At 46.3% G+C, this 22353-nt stretch overlaps 1 protein-coding gene across 1 annotated transcript in view; it reads right to left on the bottom strand.

Annotated features, from left to right (window-relative positions):
• LOC119436147 (maestro heat-like repeat-containing protein family member 1) overlaps positions 1-22353 on the bottom strand; it is a 267656-nt gene that overhangs the window by 35149 nt on the left and 210154 nt on the right. Inside the window, exon 31 of the mRNA XM_037702909.2 lies at positions 13948-14212. Coding sequence (XP_037558837.1) covers positions 13948-14212 — 265 coding nt within the window. The remainder of the gene's footprint in view (positions 1-13947; positions 14213-22353) is intronic.

Genomic DNA, 22353 nt, shown 5'->3' with positions numbered 1-22353 from the left:
TACAGCGGAAGTTTAGGTGTAAAGATCACAAGTGATGAAGTTAAAAGCTTCGCAAATCATGGTTCGAGCACCGCCAAATTCCGTCTAACTGGGCGCCAGACAAAAAGGATGTTCCGTATAAAGTCCAAGGGCGATAAAGGGCGATAACATCGTCCCCGCGCGCCATATGCTGTATGTGCGAGTGAAAGCGTCTGACGGTGAGCCGAATCGCGCACAACGGAGGAAAGCGAGAAGGCAGCGCGGGAGGGTGGGGGGGGAGGTTTGTACTCTGGTAGCAACTGCTTAGTTTGTGCAGCGGCGCGCGCCGTATCTTGACAGCGATTTGCAGATGCGATGAATTAGGGGTCGGCCAACTCGCGGTCGGCCTGCCGCCGCTTGCGTTGCTGCTCCGTCCTTCTCACATGGCGCTCGGGAACTCGATCACAAGAACCTGCCACCTCGATAGCGCTCACAGAACACGTAGCAATTACGTCAACCAGCGCACTTCGTGTGGCCGTAACATCGAATCCGATTTTGACAGCAGTTCTCCCGGGGAAAAAAAAAGCTTGCATAAGTCGCACCGTTCTATAAGACGCACCGACGAAAAATTCAGAAAAAAAAAAACGCGTCTTATACACCGGAAAGTACGATAGTACGATATGCTAATTAACTGAAATGAAATTCAGCCTGATTTTTTTTTAACAGCATGAGGGCACTGAAGAATTTTTTAGCAGGCTAGGTAAAATGTCAGCTTTTATGACAGCACACGGATTTGCACAGTGCCAACAAGCTACACTTACAGGTTAACTAGAATGCATAAAGCGATACTTTGTGTCATGTATATCCATTAAATTCCTACTTTTACATCGGCCTTTTGGCTCTAATGCTGGTTGATTTATTATTTTGTGAGCGGATATTTGAGCACTACACAAATAGCATATTCTGAGTTCCATGTACCCCTTCTGCTAAGACTAACAGAACTTTTAGGTCCCTTCGAGTTCACCTTAACCCTTTCAGGCGAGGATTCATTCTCTTGATTTAAAACTTAATTTCACCGTATTCCTTACATATTCAGAATTAAGGATACAGCTGCAGAATAGAATAAGAATTTTGAATTCTTTAGTGAGTTTTGTCAAGTTTACAGAATGTGGACTCCATGCAAAAACTCACCACAGGAAAATCAGATATAAGAACATCAACTATTTCATGTCTAGCAGGCTTGAAAAGCACCTATCCGGCCTATTGAAAATTGTGCCTGTATAGTGAAAAACAATGAAAGAAGTGAACCCAATGCACATGACATACTCAAACAAGCAAAAATACCCAGCTGTCGTACCTTCCCACTCATATTACTAAAACATTTTGGTCATTTTATTCAAGCTTGTGGCACAATTCCAATCACAATTGTTTCAGGAGGTATGTGACACATTTTAAATATGATTGCTTCCATCAATGCTTTCGTTGTTGTTGCATAATCTTGGCGTACACAAGTGTGTACACAGCTCCTTAAAGGGTTAATGAAAGTTTACTGTATATTATTTGAAAGGCATTACACTCACTCCAGCGTGTTGTTCTCAGTTTTGAAGAAAAGGTGCTGCAGGGCAGCTCTAACACAAGTTCTCATGCTGCTGCATTAATTAGCCCTACAGACTGCTACGTGGCTGATTGCTTTGTGCTGCCATGCTGCTTCACTTGAGTCAAAACAGTGCAGTGGAGAAGAGAACAACATAAAATAAAATATAAATGTAATCCCATTAATGCACAAAAAGCTGAATTTCTGCACAACCTGGGAATGTCGTGCGGAATTTAGTGTTCATGTTATGGAGAAACAATGCAGTGCAAAGATAAATTACAGGTTTCATGGCCAAACATACAAATTCGCCTTTATTAGGACCAAGCGTACGAGTGAAGTAGGCAGGATGGAAAAGAGCAAACATAACACTGACTGTGTAATGAAACAGAGGTGCCCCTGTGTATGTGCCGACTAAAGATAAAGACGAAGGACCGTGCCGTACCAATAGCCCTTGCTGTGCCTTCCTGTACCTAGCGGTCCAGCAACATTATCAACGACAATAAACCTCATTGCATTTGGTGGAGGTTGCTGAGATCCTTCGCCTCGTCCTGGAGCTCCGCACTCGAACCCTGCCAATGAGGTCGCCCTGCTGCACTATGCCTGATCCCACCACCTCGTTGCCTGCACCACAGGCTTCCACTGTCGTCTGCGCCGGCGTCCCTCGTCAATGCGACCCACCCATTTTCAGTGGGACCGCCGAACACGACGTGGAAGATTGGCTCTCATCGTACGAACGTGCAAGTGCCCATAACAAATGGGACGGCCAGTCTAAGCTGTCCCACGTGCCTTTCTACCTCGCCGACGTACCCAAACTTTGGTTCTTCAACCACGAATTAGACTTTTCAAGCTGGTCAGCATTTAAGACCCTTCTTGCTGAGGTGTTCGATTGCCCCGCTGTCCGCAAGCTACGCGCTGAACAGTGTCTACGCCAGCGCGCACAGCAGCCTGGAGAGACATTCCCCAGCTACATCGAGGATGTTCTCGATTTGTGCAAGCGGATAAATCCCAGCATGTCAGAGGATGACAAGATCAAGCATATCCTCAAGGGCATCGAGGACGGCTGATTCTAGATGTTGCTGGCAAAAAGCCCAACTAGCGTATCTGTCCTCATTAACCTATGCCAGAGCTTCGATGAGCTGTGCCGCCAACGTTCCATCGCCCGCCAGAACATTCAGCACGCCGATTCCATCTCGAGCATCGCAGTTTCTACCGACCTTCTGCCCAACTCGACTCTCTCGCAGCATATCAAAGATTTTATTCGTGAAGAGGTGGCCAGGCAGCTCTCGCTGCTGCCTCACAGCGACGTACCTAGGCAGCTTTGCCTCCAACGCTACAGCAAGCCATCCGGACTCAAGATATCTGAAGCGCTTCCTGCAGCTCCTACAACCCCCCCCCACAATCCTACGAGTGTGCCGCTGTCCTATGCCGACTTTACCAATCACCCTACGTCGCTGCCGCTCAGTTACGCAGCCGTGGTTGCATGGCCACCTCCACTGACAGCTTTCTTTTCATCGCCCATGCATTCAGCTTCATTTCCAGTTGCCCGACTGTCACCGCAGTTTTTTCGTCCAACCGAGACGTGGCGCACTCAAGACAACCGGCCTATCTGCTTCGCCTGCGGCATTGCTGGCCATGTGGCGCACTTCTGCCGCCGCCGCGCCCCAACTACACATACCTCCTTTGAAATGCCCACCTATGCACCACAATACGCCGCCACGTCTCCATTTTCACCGAGACGTTTTGACACTGATCGCCGATCAGAAACTCGTCGTTCCCCTTCCCCTCGTCGGCGTTCGATTTCGCCTCTGCATCGTTGAGCTCCCACTGAAGAGGGAAACTGACTGATGCAGTTCCTGAGGCAAGAACTGCAAATACATCGACGTTCTCAAGACCTCAATCTTCGCTGCAAAATGTTAATACCATTTTTGTAGAGGGAGTACCCGCAGTGCCGCTTCCGTCATTCACGAGAACCTTTGTCGCAAACTACGAAAAGTGACAACCAATCACCCTACGGGGGTGATTGGTAGTCTGAATGTGATGCGACATTTCAGCAGTTGTGCCACTTGTTGACCTCACCACCGATTCTTCGCCACTAAGACCCTGCTGCTCCCACGGAAGTTCACACTGACGCCGGCGGAGTTGGCCTTGGTGCGGTCTTAGCGCAACGGAAAGCTGGCTATGATGAATACGTCGTCGCTTACGCGAGCCGTACTCTAAAGAAAGCAGAATTAAATTACTCACTTGATAATGCACTTGATAAATTACTCAGTCACAGAAAAAGTGCCTAGCGATTATTTAGGCACTAAGCAAGTTTCGCAAATACCTTTACGGCCATTCTTTTGCTGTAGTTACTGACCACCATGCCCTTTGTTGGCTTTCTTCCTTGAAAGAGCCGTCTGGATGCTTAAGATGTTGGGCGCTTCGCTTGCAAGAGTATGACATCCGCGTCATGTACCGTTCCGGTCGCAAGCACTCCGACGCTGATGCGCTCTCCCGCTCCCCACTGACGCCTGATTTGGCGTCTTTGTCAGATTCCTCGTCCACCCTGTCACCGTTGACCATCACCGACATGCTCACAGAGCAGCGCAAGGACCCAACACTTGCAATGTTACTTGACTACCTTGCCACTCCGTCTGATGTCCCTTTGACACGAGTACTGCGTCGTCAAGCAACCCACTTTTCCATGCGAGACAACATTCTATATCGACGCAACTATATGCCTGACGGTCGGAAATGGCTCCTTGCTATACCTCGTCATATGCGCTCTGACATCTGCGCGTCTTTTCACGCTGATCCCCTAAGCGCTCATGCCGGCGTCCTCAAAACTTACACAAGGTTGCATCAGCGCTATTATTGGCGAGGCATGTACAACTTTGTGCAAAAGTACATTCAGTCTTGTACTACTTGCCAACAGGGCAAGACACCTACACAGCGTTTCACAGAACCGTTGCAATCGCTACCATGCCCGGCTCGTCCGTTCGACCGCGTCGGCATCGACCTCTACGGCCCGCTTCCATGCAGTGGGTGTGGAAATCAGTGGATTATTGTCGGCGTAGATCATCTTACTCGCTACGCTGAGACTGCAGCTCTACCAGCAGCAACCACTTGTGAAGTTGGTTTTTTTCATCCTTCGCAATTTTGTGCTTTGCCACGGTGCTCCCCGAGAACTACTGAGTGATAGGGGTCGTGTCTTCTTGTCGGAGGGCATCCAAGCTTTCCTCGCTGAGTGCAGGACCGTTCACTGAAAATCAACCACATACCATCCCCAAACCAACGGCCTGACCGAGCGGTTCAATCGAACACTTGACGACATGTTGTGGATGTATATTTCATCCGACCACTCCAACTGTGACACCGTACTCCCCTTTGTCACGTTCGCATACAACACTGCGATGCAAACAACTACCGGCTTTTCCCCCTTTTTCCTTGTGTATGGCCGTGAGCCTTCATGCCCTTTGGACACCATACTGCCGTACCAACCTGACGCCGCAGAGTACACTCCGCTTTCCTAAGTCGCCAAGTATGCTGAAGATTGCCGTCAGCTGGCACGTTCCCTCACTAGTGAAACTCAAGAACGTCAAAAGACACGACATGACCATACTCATCAACCACCACCCAACTTTGCTCCCGGTTCGCTTGTTTGGCTTTGGATACCAGCCTACATTCCTGGCCTCTCTTCCAAACTCCTGGCGTGTTATCACGGTCCATACTCTATCATCGATGCCATTTCACCGGTCAACTACATCGTTGAGCTGCTCACAGTGTCACCAGTCCTGTGGATGTATATTTCATCCGACCACTCTAACTGGGACACCGTACTCCCCTTTGTCACGTTCGCATACAACACTGCGATGCAAACAACTACCGGCTTTTCCCCCTTTTTCCTTGTGTATGGCCGAGAGCCTTCATGCCCTTTGGACACCATACTGCCGTACCAACCTGACGCCGCAGAGTACACTCCGCTTTCCTAAGTCGCCAGGTATGCTGAAGATTGCCGTCAGCTGGTGCGTTCCCTCACTAGTGAGACTCAAGAACGTCAAAAGACACGACATGACCATACTCATCAACCACCACCCAACTTTGCTCCCGGTTCGCTTGTTTGGCTTTGGATACCAGCCTACATTCCTGGCCTCTCTTCCAAACTCCTGGCGTGTTATCACGGTCCGTACTCTATCATCGATGCCACTTCACCGGTCAACTACATCGTTGAGCTGCTCACAGTGTCACCAGACCTGCGTTGTCGTGGGCGAGAGACAGTACATGTCAACCGCCTGAAGCCATATTATGACCCACTCATCCTCTCTGCGCCCCGAGTCGCCAGGATGGCTACGCTTCGCTTCCGGGGCATTGTAATGAAGCAAAGGTGCCCCTGTGTATGTGCCTACTAAAGAGAAAGACGAAGGACCGTGCCGTGATCGCAAGTGAACCCCGTGCTATGAACAGCCCTTGCCGTGCCTTCCTGTACCTAGCGTTCCAGCAACGTTATCAACGACAATAAACCTCGTCTCAACTGAAATTGATTTTTCTGGTTGAAAGACAGGTTATAAGTCCTACATGCTGTTCTGTTACCCTTAGTCCCATGAATGTGCCAAATTGCCCAGATGTGTTCCTTCTGAAGCTATTTAGAAATTGTGCATCCCACACACTTTTATCACTAATAGTACACACAGGCCAACAAAGGGGTCCACTGGTATATTGCAGGAATAGGGTGGCAGCCTACGTGCAATGTTCAATAAAGCTCATCCTGCTTTACAAACAAGTCAGTTTTTTTTTAGGTGCATGAGGTCTGCGAGCAGTTTCTCGAAAGCAATGGATGGATGTCCTTTGCTTTTGTGACCGAAAAGTTGTCACAGAAAGGGCACACCACTATGCAAAGTGAATGGCTAAAGTTACTGCAAAAGCCACTTGACGTTCCTAAAAGTAACTTTTCCTATGTAGTGCCTAATGTTTCATTGCAAATCCATCCTCATTTACGCTTGTTTCATTTCTGGGTTGAGTTGCTGCATACGAGGTCTGTTAGAAAAGTATCCGACCTTTGGCTGAAGAAAAAAAAGCTGGCATAACTGGAGCGTTGGAAACCTAATCACCCTCAAAGTAGTCTCCTTGGGACTCCACACACTTCTACCAGCGGTGCTGCCATTGTTGGAGGCATTCCGAGAAGGCCTCTTTCAGAATGGAGTTTAGCTCAGCTGTCGTTGCAGCCATAATGTCCTCTCTTGTCGGAAATCACGCTCCTTTCAATGGCCTCTTGATTTTGGGAAACAGCCAGAAGTCGCAGGGGGCCATATCAGGAGAGTAAGGAGCCTCTTGAACTACAGGAGTCTGGTTTTTCGCCAAAAAAGTCTGAATCAAGAGCGAGGAATGTGCAGGAGCATTGCCGTGATGGATGCACCAATTTCCTGTTGACCACAACTCCGGTCTCTTGCGTCGCACAGCTTCACGTAGGCGACGGAGGACATCCCTGTAGTACTTATTGGCAATTGTTTGACCCTGTGGTGCCTACTCGTGGTGTACCACACTGCGGGAGTCAAAGAAAGCAGTCAGCATCACTTTGACATTGCTGCGCACTTGGCGGGCCTTCTTTGGTCTTGGTGATGTGGAATGCTTCCACTGTGACGACTGGGATTTGGTTTCTGGGTCGTACCTGTACACCCAAGACTCGTCACCAGTGATTATGGTGTTCATGAAGTCGGGTCACTGTTTGTGGAATCCAGCATGTCCTGTGAGACTTCAACATGAAGTTGCTTTTGCTCCACCGTGAGCAGCTTCGGCACGAATTTTGCCGCAACTCTCTTCATGGCCAAATCTTCAGTCATAATGGAATGTGCAGTAAAAGTGCTGATGCCCACCTCTTCCACAATTTCTTGGATAGTCACACGACGGTCCCGCATCACCACAGTGTTCACTTCGGCAATGACCTGGTCATTTCAGCATGTTGATGGCCAACCGAAGCGTAGCTCGCTCTCCACCGATGTGCGGCTGTCTTTAAACCGCTTGTACCACTCCTTAATCTGTGTGCTGCTCATAGCATCGTCAGCGAAAGCCGTCTGAATCTTCCGAATGGCTTCCACTTGGCTGTCGCCCAGTTTCTGGCAAAATCTGATGCAGTAGCGCTGCTCCAGGCGCTCCCATCATTTTCCTTGCAATAAAAAAACCGACGAGAGCAGTGCGCACTACCTCACTCAAACGCTGCGTCCCAGGGACTGACGCTATCGGCAGGCGGGAAAAAATTCGCGCATGCGCACAAAGGTTCAAGGTCGGCTGATGCAAGCGCGTTTGCTTTATATCCATCAGGTGTTCGCAAAAAATAAGATACTTTTCTAACAGACCTCGTATACTAGTGCTTCTTTACTCAACAGATCCTGACGCTTTGGGCAGTTCTGTTAAGGTGAATTACTAGTAATTATGGTGGAAGTCCTTTGTTTAGAGGTTAGTGATACAACGCTGGCGGATGAGATTTTTTTTTATCCTCGAAGAAGGCTGTGCATCATGAAGGGCCGGAAACACAGGCAGTCCTTTCGTTGCAGCAGTTCGTGAACTGGGCCACACAGATTCATTCCAGTCATTCCATTCCTTAAAATGCCAATTACTATTTTTGCAGCATGAATAAGTACAGCTCATTAGCAATCACCCACTTGCATTCCTGACAGCTGATCGTGCAGTAGCAGTGTAGAAGCAGGAATGGTTTCACATTTGCCTGAGGCAACATGTGGCACGATGCTGGAAGTGCCCTCTCATTTCTCTAGAGCAAACTGCTCCGTGAAAATGGTCTATATGCTTTCTCTCCACCCATCTGCCCCTTCTGCCTTGCTAGAGGATTACCTTCACTTTTGTCTGATTGGCTCTTCTCTGGAAACCTGATGGTGTCCAGTGAGTGCCCTGCTGCACTTTCTCAAACAGCGCCACGATGCATAAGGTTGCTCATAAAAAATAAAAATCTGTTGCTCACATATATTTTATTGCAAGAGTTGTACACAGTTGCTAAGGTTGTACTCACATTAGTTTAACAAAAATTACTTTCTTTACAGCCAAAGTCACACTTTTTTTTTTATTTCTCAGCGTTTGCAATGCACTAGAGCCATTGCTTTTAGTAGTCATTGTGGCCAGCACCTCCACAAAGTAAAATCAAGGAGTCTGGAAAGTGTGTGAAAAAAATCCTAAATTGAATTTTTTAGTCTTCAAAGTAATTGCTGCAGGTCTAGCTACTTTCTATGTGCCACAGAAAGGGGAGGGGTCCCTAAAGTTGGATGACAGTCCCTTTGGGTCTCTTCATGTTAGTCTTAAAGGAAGTCTATGGCAGCAGATACTTATCATGCACATATAGTAAACAAACACGTCCTCCAACAGCTGAGAATAGGCAAACCAGAAAAGCTTCAACACAACATTTAAACATGTCCCCATTGATGTACAGACCATGCCACTATGGCGGCATCAATGCATGCCCCATGTGGACACACATTACAACATAGTCAAGAACGCATAGATGCAACATGAAATGTTAAGCTAGTAGACACTATGTTAAGCAACATCACTGCATCTTCCTATGCCACTGATGTGCACTTCAAGCCTTCTCACAGTCTTAACAGGAATGCATTTACATACAAAAAAAAATGCTTTGTAAATTATTACAAAAATTAATAAAGCTACAAAGAACCAATGAAACAAATATCATTTGGCAAATTTCACATATAATACTATCAATAGCGTACAAAAATTACAAAATCACTAGCAGCAAACATACAGATGTTACGCTAGCACTGCTTCAACATAAAAATATAAGTGCAGCCACATAGTTTATATACACAATCATGCATTGCACAGTGTACATGCTGTGAAAACAAAACAAAAATAAATATACCTGCCAACTGCTTGTAATCCTATATTTTTATGGTACAAAACAAGAAAAGTGGGCCGAGGCTTCTTTGATGCCTTAGTAAAAACGCACTCCAAACAGGTCGAAATTGTCAGCATGGAGGCCACTTGGTACGAACATTATAAATAGCAAAAGAAGAGACCAAGGTTACAGTTGGTGCTGCCAGTCACAGATGTTGAACCTGAAACACTTTCTGAGCATATACAGAATGCAATTAAAGAGGATCCAAGGTTGCCTGCTAAGACACTGACAGCTCGTAGCAACAAAGTGCACTGGATATTAATTTGAAATGGTAGAACTGCATATGACAGTGGAAACTGAGTAGAAGCTGAGCAGGTACCACAAGAGAGTTAAAAAGTTTTTTTTGTCCCAGTTGTATATTGGGCTAAGAAATATATATTACATATTTTTGTCCCAATTATGTATTCTAAGTGTATAAAAACGAAAACGTTGGTGAATAGCAGTAAAGGACAAAAGCTTGTGTAATACATTTTGATGCCTGCAGCTGCTGTCAGAACAGAAAGCAAAATATTGCTGCAACGCGCAGAGTGGCAAGCGTGCTGTAGGTGAAAACATGGCCGCTGAGCCATGGACACTGCGAAACAACTTACCCCTACTGTCCGCAGTTCCCCTAATCCATGCTTCCAGGTTAAAATGCCGAAAGCAGAGAAAATAAATGAGCACATGAATGAATTAAGGTAAAGATAACATAGAAAAAACCCCAGAACTGGCTACTACGTGCGTGCATTTGCCCAGAGCTGTTCGTGTGGTTAGCAATCATACTCAGAAGCTGGAAAATGTTGGCTGATACCAGTGTTGCCATCTAGCCCCTAAGCATAGCACATTTAGATCTCATTTGGAATAAAAAAGAAAAAAAAAGTATCAGGGACGGTAATTTACTCGGAGGACTAGACGACAGCCAGTGCCTTAACCAATAACAAACCACTAGAGGATGGTGAAGTTCCTAGCTCACATCATGCGCTATTCCTAGTGGGTAGACCAAGAGAAACCACAAAGGACTTCCACCATATGATATTCAGTGACAACCTACAAATTCAGGAGAGGCTCCTCTAACAAAAGCATGGCCTAAGTGCTGCTCTCCAGGACCATGCCAAGATAAGTAAGGGGAAGAAAACAACTCGCAGCATAAACACCTGTGCACGCTGCAATACAGGTGACTTGAAAAATGGATTAGGAGAGAGATTATTCTGAATTCCCTTGACAAGAACATCCTTGTCCCCCCCCTCAAAAAAACAAACAGCAAGGTGTGCATTACAGGTGAGAAGGTATTGCTTGTGCCTCATGAACAATGCCTGAACAATGTGAAGGTGGGGATGCGGATTACAAAGCCGGAAGGAGAGGTAGAACAGGCAGATGTAGATACCTTGTGTATGTATGCAATTTTCCTTTGAAGGAAATTCACTGCTGTATTTAAAGGTGGCAATTGGCTGCAGTAAGTGAACACACCTTTTCCTGGGCACCCTGCTGCTCAAACTATCACTCCACTATCCCTTCAATCTTCCAGTTTCCATCCCTAACAGAAACAGAAAAGTGTACATTTCCACACATATGTGAAGCTGCTGCAGGGCTCGTGAGTCGACCTTTGCCCTTACTTTTTTAAGAAACACCTCCTCCTCATCCTCTACAAACCTGCCAGCCGTTTATACACCCAAACGCAAACAAAATGTTTTGCTGCTGCATGCATGAGGTCTGAGGTGAAATCTCACAATACATTTTTCTTGCAATAAAATCAGGTGCACGTTAAATTTCTACTTTGTTTAGGAGCTCTAATGTCATTTCTACATTAGTTTTCTACTTTGAAGACATAAAAAGTGGGTGCGGAGGCGTGCTGGAATCAAGCAAATACTGCTAAGTGAATCAGCGCTCTGTTTTGGTGTCTTTTCTGCTTCTTGTTTAATTCAACCTGCCAGATAATTCGACCGGCTATCGGCAGTCCCATCAGGATGGACTTAATGGAAGTTGAATGTATTTAAGCTACTTCCTTATCACGTGTAAAACTGAAGCTTCTCCGTCTTTGAGAATGTGGCTTAGTCTACCTTTTATAATAGTGTTGAACTGCTAATACATCCATTTTGGTGACTGGATGTATGAAAACACTTGCGTCCACCAAGCTGCGGTGTTCCTGCCAATGCCCCTTTGATCAGATGCATTTTCTATTGCTTTCCAGTCTAAACTTCACATTAATTCTTTTACATATAGACAGGGTCCTTCGATTTCGAGTAAAACCCGATAATTCCTGATTTATGCAACGGGAGCAAATTTTATCAAAACTGGGTCAAACCTGACTTCTCCTTGAAGCTTTTCTTTTCATAAAGGATATTAAAAATGCAAGTGTTATAAAACTAATGAACACTTCCCATCTTGTACGAGCAAGTGGTCAAGAAATACAGTATAATATTATATATATTACAGTCAAACCTCAATATAAACAAAGTTGGTAAAATCAGCAACGTGCTTCGTTAAATTGAAATTCGACCTTTTATGTAAACAAGCACAGTTGCCGATAGATTTTTCTTACATGGAAGAGGCCGCAAATATAAAACACTTCGTTATATTGAGGTTCCAAATACATGGTGTTCTATGAACAAGAAGTAACAAAAAGTTAAAAACTTCGTTATTTGAAATCTGTTATAATCGAGCTTTTAACAATATATGCTTTCTTTTCGCTAAACACTCAAGCAAAAACCGGCATATATAATATATTCAGCACCAACCGGCCTTGAGCGAACAAAACAAAAGCTTGTTGCCTTTTTGGTAGTCACGTTTACATGAATATGACAATGGCCCATCGAATCGCAGTTCCCGCACGTCACATGCCTGTAAACAGCGGTAATGCACTGGGAAGAGAACCCAGCACTAACATTGCTCTGCATTACGCGCAGTAGCTATGCCATTGAGAGGACATTTACTCAAATGAGTCGGTCACATCACTTGCGAGTTGCTCTCTTTCGTCATTACATGTTCCTCGAAGTGATTTTGCTGGTTTAAGTATGTTTGGGTCCAAAAGGAGACCATTACATCTGTTAATCATTTGTAAATATTCTGGGAAATCCTGAACTTTGGGCTGCCAGACCGCAAAACACCGATTTATCACCAGTTTGTCTCTTCAAAAATAACAGCTGATTTTTACCCGCCGAACTATAAAAAATCGAAAGCCCAAAAACAAAGGACCCTATACAGTCGAATCTCGTTAATTCGAACAAGCTTAATTCGAACTTCCGGTTCATTCGAACTGACCCTGTGGTCTTGTCAAAGTTATGTGTATTACAATGGGCGAAAACGCTCGGTAATAGAACGCAAAAGCATTTGCGACGGTTAATTCGAACATAACCAGGCACCGACAATGCTCTCAGCAGCACGCCAAATCACGTGGCGGTGCCTCCGACCGGCACTGCTCCGACACCGCCATAAAGCACAAGCTTAGGAGAGACCCCTAAACACCGCGCGAAGAAATAAAAAAGAAAGAAAAAAAAATACTGCGGCGAAAATTTCACTCTCTCAAATGGCAAGGTCGCCGTTTCTGCGTCGCGCCGGAACACGAGTGTACGTGCCGACGTCTCAGCCAACGCTACGGCTGCAGCGCAGAGGGAAGCAACGCGGAGGCCCAGTCCGGCCAACGCTCGCTTCAACGGCAGAAAACGAAACTTCGGGGAGCGGGCTAAGCTGGCGCCGGGCCGGCGGGAGCGGCGGCGCCGGTACGGTGGTGACCACGCACAGAGACAGTCGAAGGTGAGGGAGCTACGAGGGAGTTGAGAGGGAGGGCGAGGGGAGCCACCGAAGCGATGGGGTTGCCGAGGCCAAATGCGCTTCCCTGCCCCCCTCCTCCCTCACCTTCAACAGTCTCCGGGCGCACGTCGCGTGCCGACGCCGCCCGCTCCCTTAAGTTTTGTTCACTACCGTTATCGGGATGCGAGAGAGAGAGAGATTGTGGTTGTGAAAAGGAAGAGGCGCTATCGAGTTGCGAGAATTGGCCAGCGTGGGCAGTTTCGTGGCCCTCGCTCGCTATGTGCTTGTGTGCTGTGATATTTCACGACTCGCACTGTTCGTACGTAGCGCTATGGTGCACAAATGCGTCAAAAATAAGTTCTTTTAATTCGAACAAATTTTCAGGCCCCTTCGAGTTCGAATTATCAAGATTCGACTGCATATAGTACAGAATTTCAAAACTTAATCTCACAAGAGAAAACTCAGTGAATATCAAAAAAGTGATTATATTCAACCAGCATTTTCTTTAACCTTTAATGAATTATGGGCATTTCAGAGCACCAACACCTACTTCTGTTTTGATCACTGTCTGCATTCTAAGCCACATTTCATTACTTTTGGAGACATTGCACATTTCTAATGTCTGCCCTGATGCTATCTCTACTCATCTAGCATGAAAATTCCACACAGAAAGAACTGGGAACCAGCCCACATGATCGCACCTACGGTCTTGACAGGTGTGTTGACGTTCAAGGCAGTACTGACTGCAAGCGTTTAAGAACACATGTGGGCTTACCAGATGCCCTTCAGCACGGCCTAGGTGTGCAAGACTGCGCAGGCAGAGCCGGCGAACAGCCAGGCTGGGGTCAGCCAAGGAGCCCAGCAGGTGGTTCATGAGCGGCTCGGCCAGCAGGGGTGCTCCCTCGAAGGGCTGGCTCAGCAGCTCAGCAAACAGTGCCAGCACGGCCAGACGCTGGGTTTCCAATGGGCTACCACCAAGCCTGTTCTGCAGGCCAGACACCACGCCTGCCACTTGCCAAGGGCACTGCTGGCACAGAAGTCTGTGACAGGAGAAAAGATGAGCCACTGCTAAGAAGAAGCCTACTGCTTAACCCCTTATGTGTTTTATTATTGTAACCAAAAGTGACCTTATTTTGCATTTTCTTTTTTTTTAGGGCTTATTTTCCAACTTCCCTCTACTGAAAACCCTCATAAAGCTCTTTCAACCAATGTGCTTCACGTTCTAAGCATGAAAACCTAATTGTACCTCTTCACTATTTAATACATATTTAATTGTCATTGCTACGAACGGTGCAGTCAGAAACGAGAAAAAATGCTTTAGTTTACCCTATTTCAATATCAACTATTTTGGCAAGCAAGGTTCTTCCCTGAGGAATGTTTTTTATGCATTCTTGCAAGACAACCCCCCCTGAACAGGGAGGGGGGGCTGTCACCACCCACGCTGCAGCAATGTTGGGCCAAGTCAATGTCGTCTCACTTTCCGAATCATCACTTTCGGTAGAAGCGATGAGAAGACTATCATCATCCTCTTCGCTTGAAGAACAAAACTCTAGTGCATCACTTTCACTCTTACTTTCATTGAGAGTTGAGCAGCGGCTTTCTTTTGGAAGCGCGATTCGCGTGGAAGCTGTGAGTGGCAGACACCATCGATCCAAATCTGCCAAAAGATGCAAAAAATGCAATTCCAAAAAAAAAAAGAACAGATCTTTGAGCACTTGCCAAGTGCTGCCATCTATGTAGAACACAATGACCGCAATAAATGCGCCCCTCCAGCTGTGACAGAATGGCTGCCATCTACAGGATAGACCACTTATAACGTAACAGTTTATAGTATAACGTAACAGTTTATAGTGCAGAACTGGCTACAACGCGGGCCTTTTCCAACTCCCGTTTACCCTCCCATAGCACTCCATGTATACGCATACTTCTTACAGTGCAGCCGCATGAGACGAAATACCAGTTATAATGCGGCTTCCGCGGGAAAATCTCGCCGCCAAGGGCGGCAGCGAGCACGTTTCTCAACAAGGTACCTTGTGGGCTCCCGGCCGGCATATGTATTATTGAATGCAATGAAACTCCCGTTAATTCGGACTTATTTGGCTGCACATCGGTTAATTTAGACTACAGTTAAACCTGGATATAACGAAATTGACAAATTCCGAAAAACTTTGTTAAAAAGAGGATTTCGTTATATGCAGGTTCGGCACGAAAATTCGAAAAAGAAAAGCTTACCTTATTTATTCGATTCTAACGCGCCCTCGATTGTAACGCGCACCCGTTTTCCGTTTTCGTCGAAGCACTCATCCTTGGAATGTCACACTAGGTGCTGGATGCGTGGATGCATGTCGTTTCGCACAAGCGCGAGGCATCGGAAACGAAGAGCGAGTGTGACAATGGTGTCGTAGCGTCGTATAGTATTACAGTAGAAACCCGCTGTTACATTCCCTGGTGCTGCGTTTTCCCGGCTGTTACGTCGTTTTCGGCCGGTCCCGGCACAGCTACCATAGAACCCAATGCATTGGTAACCCCGCTGCTGCGTCGCAACTGTGGGACCGTTCCCGCATCATGCATTGCGAACTGCCACCCCGCGCCGGCCCGAGCGGTCATTTTGACTTTTCATGTCGCTTGGCTTGGTGGCTTGAAGATTGCATTTGCCGCCCACAGTGCCGGGGGCGACAACTATGACGTATTTTCAGTTTCCGCCAGCAAAAGTATGGCCCTTGAGATCCGTATTTGCTATCTAAAGATGATGTCTATGACGCGTTGTGACCCTAAAATTGGTTTTGGCTCATAGATGTTCCGTATGAAGCACAAGGGCAATAACGCAGTCGCCGCGCGCCGTGTGCTGTATGTGCGAGTGAAAACGTGCGAGGGGAGTCGATGACCACATCTAAATCTCGCGCGCGCAAGAAAGAAAAGCAGAGAGGAAGCGCACCTTCTTCCGCTGCGCTTGAGGCACCGGTGAGGAGCGAGGGGGAAAGGATAGCGGGCGGCGTTGTACTGTACTCTGGCATCAACTGCGTACTACGCGGCGATGCGTGGTCGCGCGGGTCGTATCTTGAAATAGATCTGCATTGGGGTAGAGTCTAGGCAGTGTAGGTGTTTCGGCAACTCGTAGCTTTGTGCGTGCTGTGTGTTCTCGGCGCTCAGTTTGCGTTGAAGTGATAGACAACAGCATGAAGGTCACTTCGCTCACTTCTGCAGCGGCGCTTCCACACGCCGCCAGCGTTTGACAGTGCGCATCCACACTCATTGAGTGTGATGTGTCACAGCGTCTGCCAGCGTGTCAGCAACATCAACTGGAAAAGTGCCGGGTTGGCGGGCTAGGCCAGCTGCAGCAAACGGCAGGATCAGGTTTGAATGAAGGGAGGGTAAGGTCACGCCCGCGGCAAGATCGCCGGGTCGACGGATGCAGGCCCGCCTTGCACACGCTCGCACGCACGCACACGTGCGCTCGCTTTGCATTCCCTCGCGGTGGAGAAGGTGCTTCCGGTTGCTGCTCGCGCAAGAATGACAAAATTTGGGGCGAAATCTCTAGGTTGTTGGCGGGGAAAATTCGTTATTTCGAGGGGGTCTCCCACTGCCACTTCGTTACGTAGAGGTTTCAAATACATGTGCTTCTATGGAGTAACGGCGGGGAATAGAAAAACTTTGTTATATACAGGAATTCGTTATATGGAGGTTCATTATAAGCAGGTTTAACTGTACTTTCGGAGCTCCGTAAGTAAGAAGCGCCGCAAATGTGCGACGCAAAAGAGCAAGAACAGCGCAAGCGTCCAACCGAAACGAAGCGGCGGAGTCCGCATCGCCCCAGCCATCAGTTGAAATCGTACATGAATGACAGAAATGCCGGAACGCTTCGAGCCTATTTGTGTCTTTAAAGCCTGTATTCTTGCATTTACCGCTGCGCATAACAGCGCATTGGCCGCGGGCTTCGTAACTGCGTAGTCGTCATACACGATCGCGTCGATAGCGACCGCGGTTTTCTCCGCAGCGGTTGCGGTGAACCGTAGTTTCGTTTTCACTCGGTACGCACATCGGCCGCGTGCCTAAAAAACTGCGTAGTCGCCATTGATGATCGCATAGATAGCGACCGCGGTTTAGACCACAGTTTTTGCAGCGAATGATAGTTAATTCGTCCAGACTCGGTGCGTGCGTCAGGCGCGTGCCTTCAGCACCGCAAAGTCGCCGTTCATAATTGCGGTCGATAGCGGTCACGGTTTTTTTCCGCAGCGGTTGCGGCAAACAGTTGTTTCGTTTTGAATCGGTGCATAGCTGTCGAGCTTGAAGAGCACCGGCTACATCGCGATTATGTTTTCGCCAGTGTAATCGCGATGTGCGCGCAATAGTACAAAGCGTGTCTACATGCTTGGTCTACATGTTTTGCATACGTGCAGGGCTTGAAAGTCGTCGTTTTGATTATAGTGCGGTACAGTTTATAGTGAAGATATTCGCGACTCTGGCGACTTACGTTATAAGCGGTCTACACTGTACATCTAGATGGCAGCCAGATAGAAGACTGAATCAACATGGCCTTCAAGATGCTGAAAAAGTGCAGACATCTATGTAGTAAAACAAAAAAGAGCGAAATGACCGCAGATTTTAAACGCTGGCACTGCAGCAGTCTATGTAGTAGAAGAAAACTAAGATCACGTGCTGAGTTTGCCCAAATCAATTTTGAAAACAGGATTATTGTTGTTGATAAGCTGAGCTTGTCCAAAGCAACATTAACCAGGATCGTGATGACAAGCTGAGCTGGTCCAAACACTTAAACAGTTAAAGGGGTCCCGAAAAACTTTTCTAAATAATAATAGGATGACGTCACTATTACATTACGTCACCTCGCAAATCTCCTGGCGCAAAAATTTTTCAAATCCTTCAAGCACAAGCAAAGCTTGATGTAGTTATTAGATCCATTAGCAGCTTTCTTTGTCGTTTCATTTCTACTAGCACACTGGAAGCTACCCAGGGAAGACAGCAAGGAGGCTCAAGAGAGCAATGCCGCGCTGGCCACACCCTTAGGTTGAAAGCGAGATGGCTAGTGGCGGTACTGTAACAGTACAAGCACCGATACACCTAATAAGTGTACTGGCAGGCCTTCAGAGCTATTTCAGACGTGCCTGTGGCGATTTGAGCCTTTGGGAGTAGTAAAAGTAATGCATTTATTTTTTCTGACTGTCCAAATTTTCGAGAAATTTCGCGGTCCCTAGGGAGTCCGAAATATCGGATGTTGACTGCAATTGTACTACAGAGAATGTTCTCATGATCCCGAAATCAGCCAATAGCTGTTGTGGGTCCAGCTGCTTGCGATGACGCTGCATGACAACATTGTAGAAGCGAGAGCGATCTTTCACTGCTTTCACTGACTGTAAATTCCCTGCTGTATGCAGTGCAATATTTGGCTCGCATGTTCACAGCAGCCTCATTAACAGATTGGCAACATTTTCTTACTATGTTAAAAGAGTGTTTCAGGGCCCCTAACAGGGCAAACACATTAAATTTAAGGGCCGTATCTGCAGTAAAAAAATGAAAAGCTCTCTACTAAAACAGTTCAAACCTAGCACAATCCTGCTGCAATACTAGAAATCACTCAAGCAGGCATATATCAGCAATTGCTTGCGCTTGACACCAAAAAATCAAGCGGACCAGACGGGATCCCAAGCGAATTTTTGCAGCGATATGCTGAATGGGTGTCATTTTATCTATCAATAATGTTTAGAAAGTCCTTGGAAACCAGTTCACTGCCTCAAGATTGGCGCAGCGCTGTTGTGATTCCGGTTTTTAAATCCGGCAGTTGAAGTAAACAACTATCATCTAATATCACTCACTTCTGTGACTTGTAAGCTTATAGAGCATGCAATAGCAAAGCATATCATTCTTTTCCTTGAGGCGAATAACTTCTTCTCTTCCTCACAACATGGATTCCGAAGCGGTTTATCCACTGTTTCGGAACTTATTGAGACGGTTCATGATTTTTATCTAGCTTTGGATGCCCAAGAACAAATTGACGTGATCTGCATAGATTTTGCGAAGGCGTTTGATAAGGTACCGCATTGTAAATTGCTTTTTAAAATTTAGAATGCAGGTATTGCTCGAGACACTGTGAACTGGATTGCAGCCTATTTGAGTGGTAGTGTACAATCCGTCCGCATTGAAAACTGCTAGTCTCAGTCACTAAAAGTCTTGTCTTGGGTTGCACAAGGATCAGTATTGGGGCCGCTATTGTTCTTGATTTACATGAATGATATTTCCAGTGTTCTTGAATCACCTGTTAAAACTAAACTTTTTGCCGACGATTGCTTAATTTATTCCACTGTGGCAGATAAAACCGATCAAAGGAAAATTAACCGATGCCTCCAAGGTTTATATGACTGGTGCATAAAATGGGAAATGGAAATAAATTACTCGAAATCGACGTTTGCTCATGTAACAAGAAAACCGCAGTTTCCTTTGACTATAAAATTGGTGACAACCCTGTGTTGAATGTACGTAGCTTTAGATATTTAGGAGTGATCATTCATCATGATCTGTGCTGGCGCCTCCAGGTGGAGGAGGTCTGCTCTAGGGCTTACAGAAAACTGTGCTTTTTGAGAAAAAAGTTACAGCATGCACCAAAAAGCTTAAAGTTAATTGTGTACAAAACATTTGTTCGCCTGGTTTTGGAGTACACCTTCTCCGTTTGGAGCCCTCATCAACTGTACTTGCGAGATAAACTCAAAAAAATTCAGAGAACTGCTGTGCGTTTTGTTTGTTCACGTTACCGGAGAACCGATTCTCTAACAGACATGTTGAAATGTTGCGACCTGGAACTTCTAGAAACACGACGAGAAAAACAATTAATAAAATTGTTTTTCCAGATAACCAGAAATCAAATAAAAGTAAACAAAGAAACATACATTCGTCCCCCTCTAAAACACAGTGCGCGTTTAAATCACAGTGCCAGTATACAGCCTTATAAAACACGCCTTGATGGTTTCCAACACTCGTTCTTTCCCTCATGTATTAACATATGTAATGGTCTTTCGGACTGCACTGTAACAGCACGAAATGTTAAAGAGTTTTATACCCCACTAGAATTGTATTACAGACAACGGGATACTTAAGAATTGATCATGCTTTCTGTTATTTCTTGCATTTCTAACAGCCCTTACACGTGTATACTTTGTTCATTTTCCCTGTAATTTGTGCTTCACAATGCTTTATGTTGTTGTATTGTCGGTGATGATATTTGTATTTACGTTTTCTTTGACAATTCCTCTCCTGTAATGGCCCTCAAGTGAGGGCTACAGTATTCCTAAATAAATTGTGGAAAATCATTTAAACAGGATTTTCCAATTTGTGAAGTCTTCAGTCCATACGTAGTTCCACACCACAAACAATGATCACTGAAAGTGACAATGATTAAATGGTGAAACTTGCAACGCCACATTTGTCCTTTGTGCCAAGCAATATGATGGAGAGTTCTAGTAGTTTGTACATACTGTATTTTCCAGCTATAAGTCGCAGCCTTTTTCCCAAAGATTTGTCAGTGCAATGCACTTTTTTCCCACTAGCCTCCGAAACACTGCACAATCAGATTAGGTGCTCGGTGAGGTGCATGCAATCTTACACAGCTTGACAAGAGTCATGCAGGCTCCGATGACTCTAAGCTCAACATGTAGGCAGTGCGTGACACAGCAGTGGCCTTCCAATATCATGAGTGTGATGTACAACTTTGGAGGCCGTGCATAGTAAACTAAAAAGAAGAAACATCAGTGCCACTTGTAACCGCTCTTTTGATGGCCTCATGTGCCATTGCTCTTCTGATGCAATGGCGGTCCAGCGTACATGCATCTTACAAAGATGTGCAAAACCTCTAATGTGCCATCACGTGTCGCGCATGCAGTCAAAACAGGAATTGAGTGCAAATTTGCAAAAAAATTGAAATATTTGCAATGCCACCATTTGAAACGGCTGAAATTTTACACGATGCCCCAGAGGACAATTCCTTCAATGTCTCGTTTTGAGGTGACCAGAAAAAAGTGATTCCAAAAATCGGAAAAATATGTACAATAAATCGATAACTCAGTAACGTAATTACAAACCCCATAACATTATATATCAATCGATAGGCAATTACATGAGGAATATAAATATTGCCACGGGATGAGAGTAGCAAAAAGGGATAGGAAAATTATATTTACAAGATATATACAGAGAGAGACAGCTGCAGGCAAGATGGCAGAACAACAACACGAGCGCTGCCCAGGTCGTCGTCTTCACCATCTTTCTGGTGCATTCTTCTATGCTCGGCATAGCACGTAACATAGAATCCCCGCCGTCAAGAGCGCCGTCTCGGTGCTTAAGGAGCAGTAGGATCGTGTCCAGCACCATAATGCTTAAGGTGGGAGACGTGCACGATATCAGTGGTGGATGCGGCAGATGATCAACTGTCCAATGGAGTGATCTCATACGTGATGGCAGTGATCTGGCGTAGGACCTTGTAAGGTCCGGAGTATCGGGAAAGAAGCTTTGACGACAAGCCAATGTGGCGGCAAGGCATCCAGAGGAGGACCAAAGAGCCCGGAGAGTAATTAACGACTCTGTGATGGCTATCGTAGCGGGCCTTCTGGGACAGCTGGGAGGCATAAAGACGATCCCTTGCAATCTGACGAGCCGTTGCAGCCCGAGAAGCTGCATCGCGGGCGTAGTCGGTAACAGGGTGCACAGGTGATGGTAAAAGAGTCTCGAAGGGCAATGTGGGATGGCGGCCAAACAAGAGATAAAAGGGGGAAAAGCCAGCGGTGTCATGGTCTGACGAGTTGTAGGCAAATGTCACATAAGGCAAGGTGCTGTCCCAATCACGGTGGTCTGAGGAAACGTACATGGAGAGCATTGTGGTCAGCGTGCGGTTGAGGCGCTCAGTAAGTCCAATGGTTTGCAGATGGTAGGCAGTGGTTAGCTTGTGACGGATGGAACACGAACGAAGAACGTCGTCAACGACTTTGGACAGAAAGGAGCGACCACGGTCGGTCAGCAGCTGTCGAGGAGCGCTGTGGTGAAGAATAACGTCGTAAAGTAGAAATTCCGCAACGTCAATGGCACAGATTGTCGGTAGTGTCCGTGTGATAGCGTATCGTGTCGTGTAGTCCGTAGCGACGGCAATCCACTTGTTCCCAGTCAGAGATGTTGGGAATGGCCC

The sequence above is a fragment of the Dermacentor silvarum genome, chromosome 1 (genome assembly GCF_013339745.2).
Source record: "Dermacentor silvarum isolate Dsil-2018 chromosome 1, BIME_Dsil_1.4, whole genome shotgun sequence".
Lineage (NCBI taxonomy): Eukaryota > Metazoa > Arthropoda > Arachnida > Ixodida > Ixodidae > Dermacentor > Dermacentor silvarum.
This window is presented reverse-complemented; position numbering and strand designations above follow the sequence as displayed.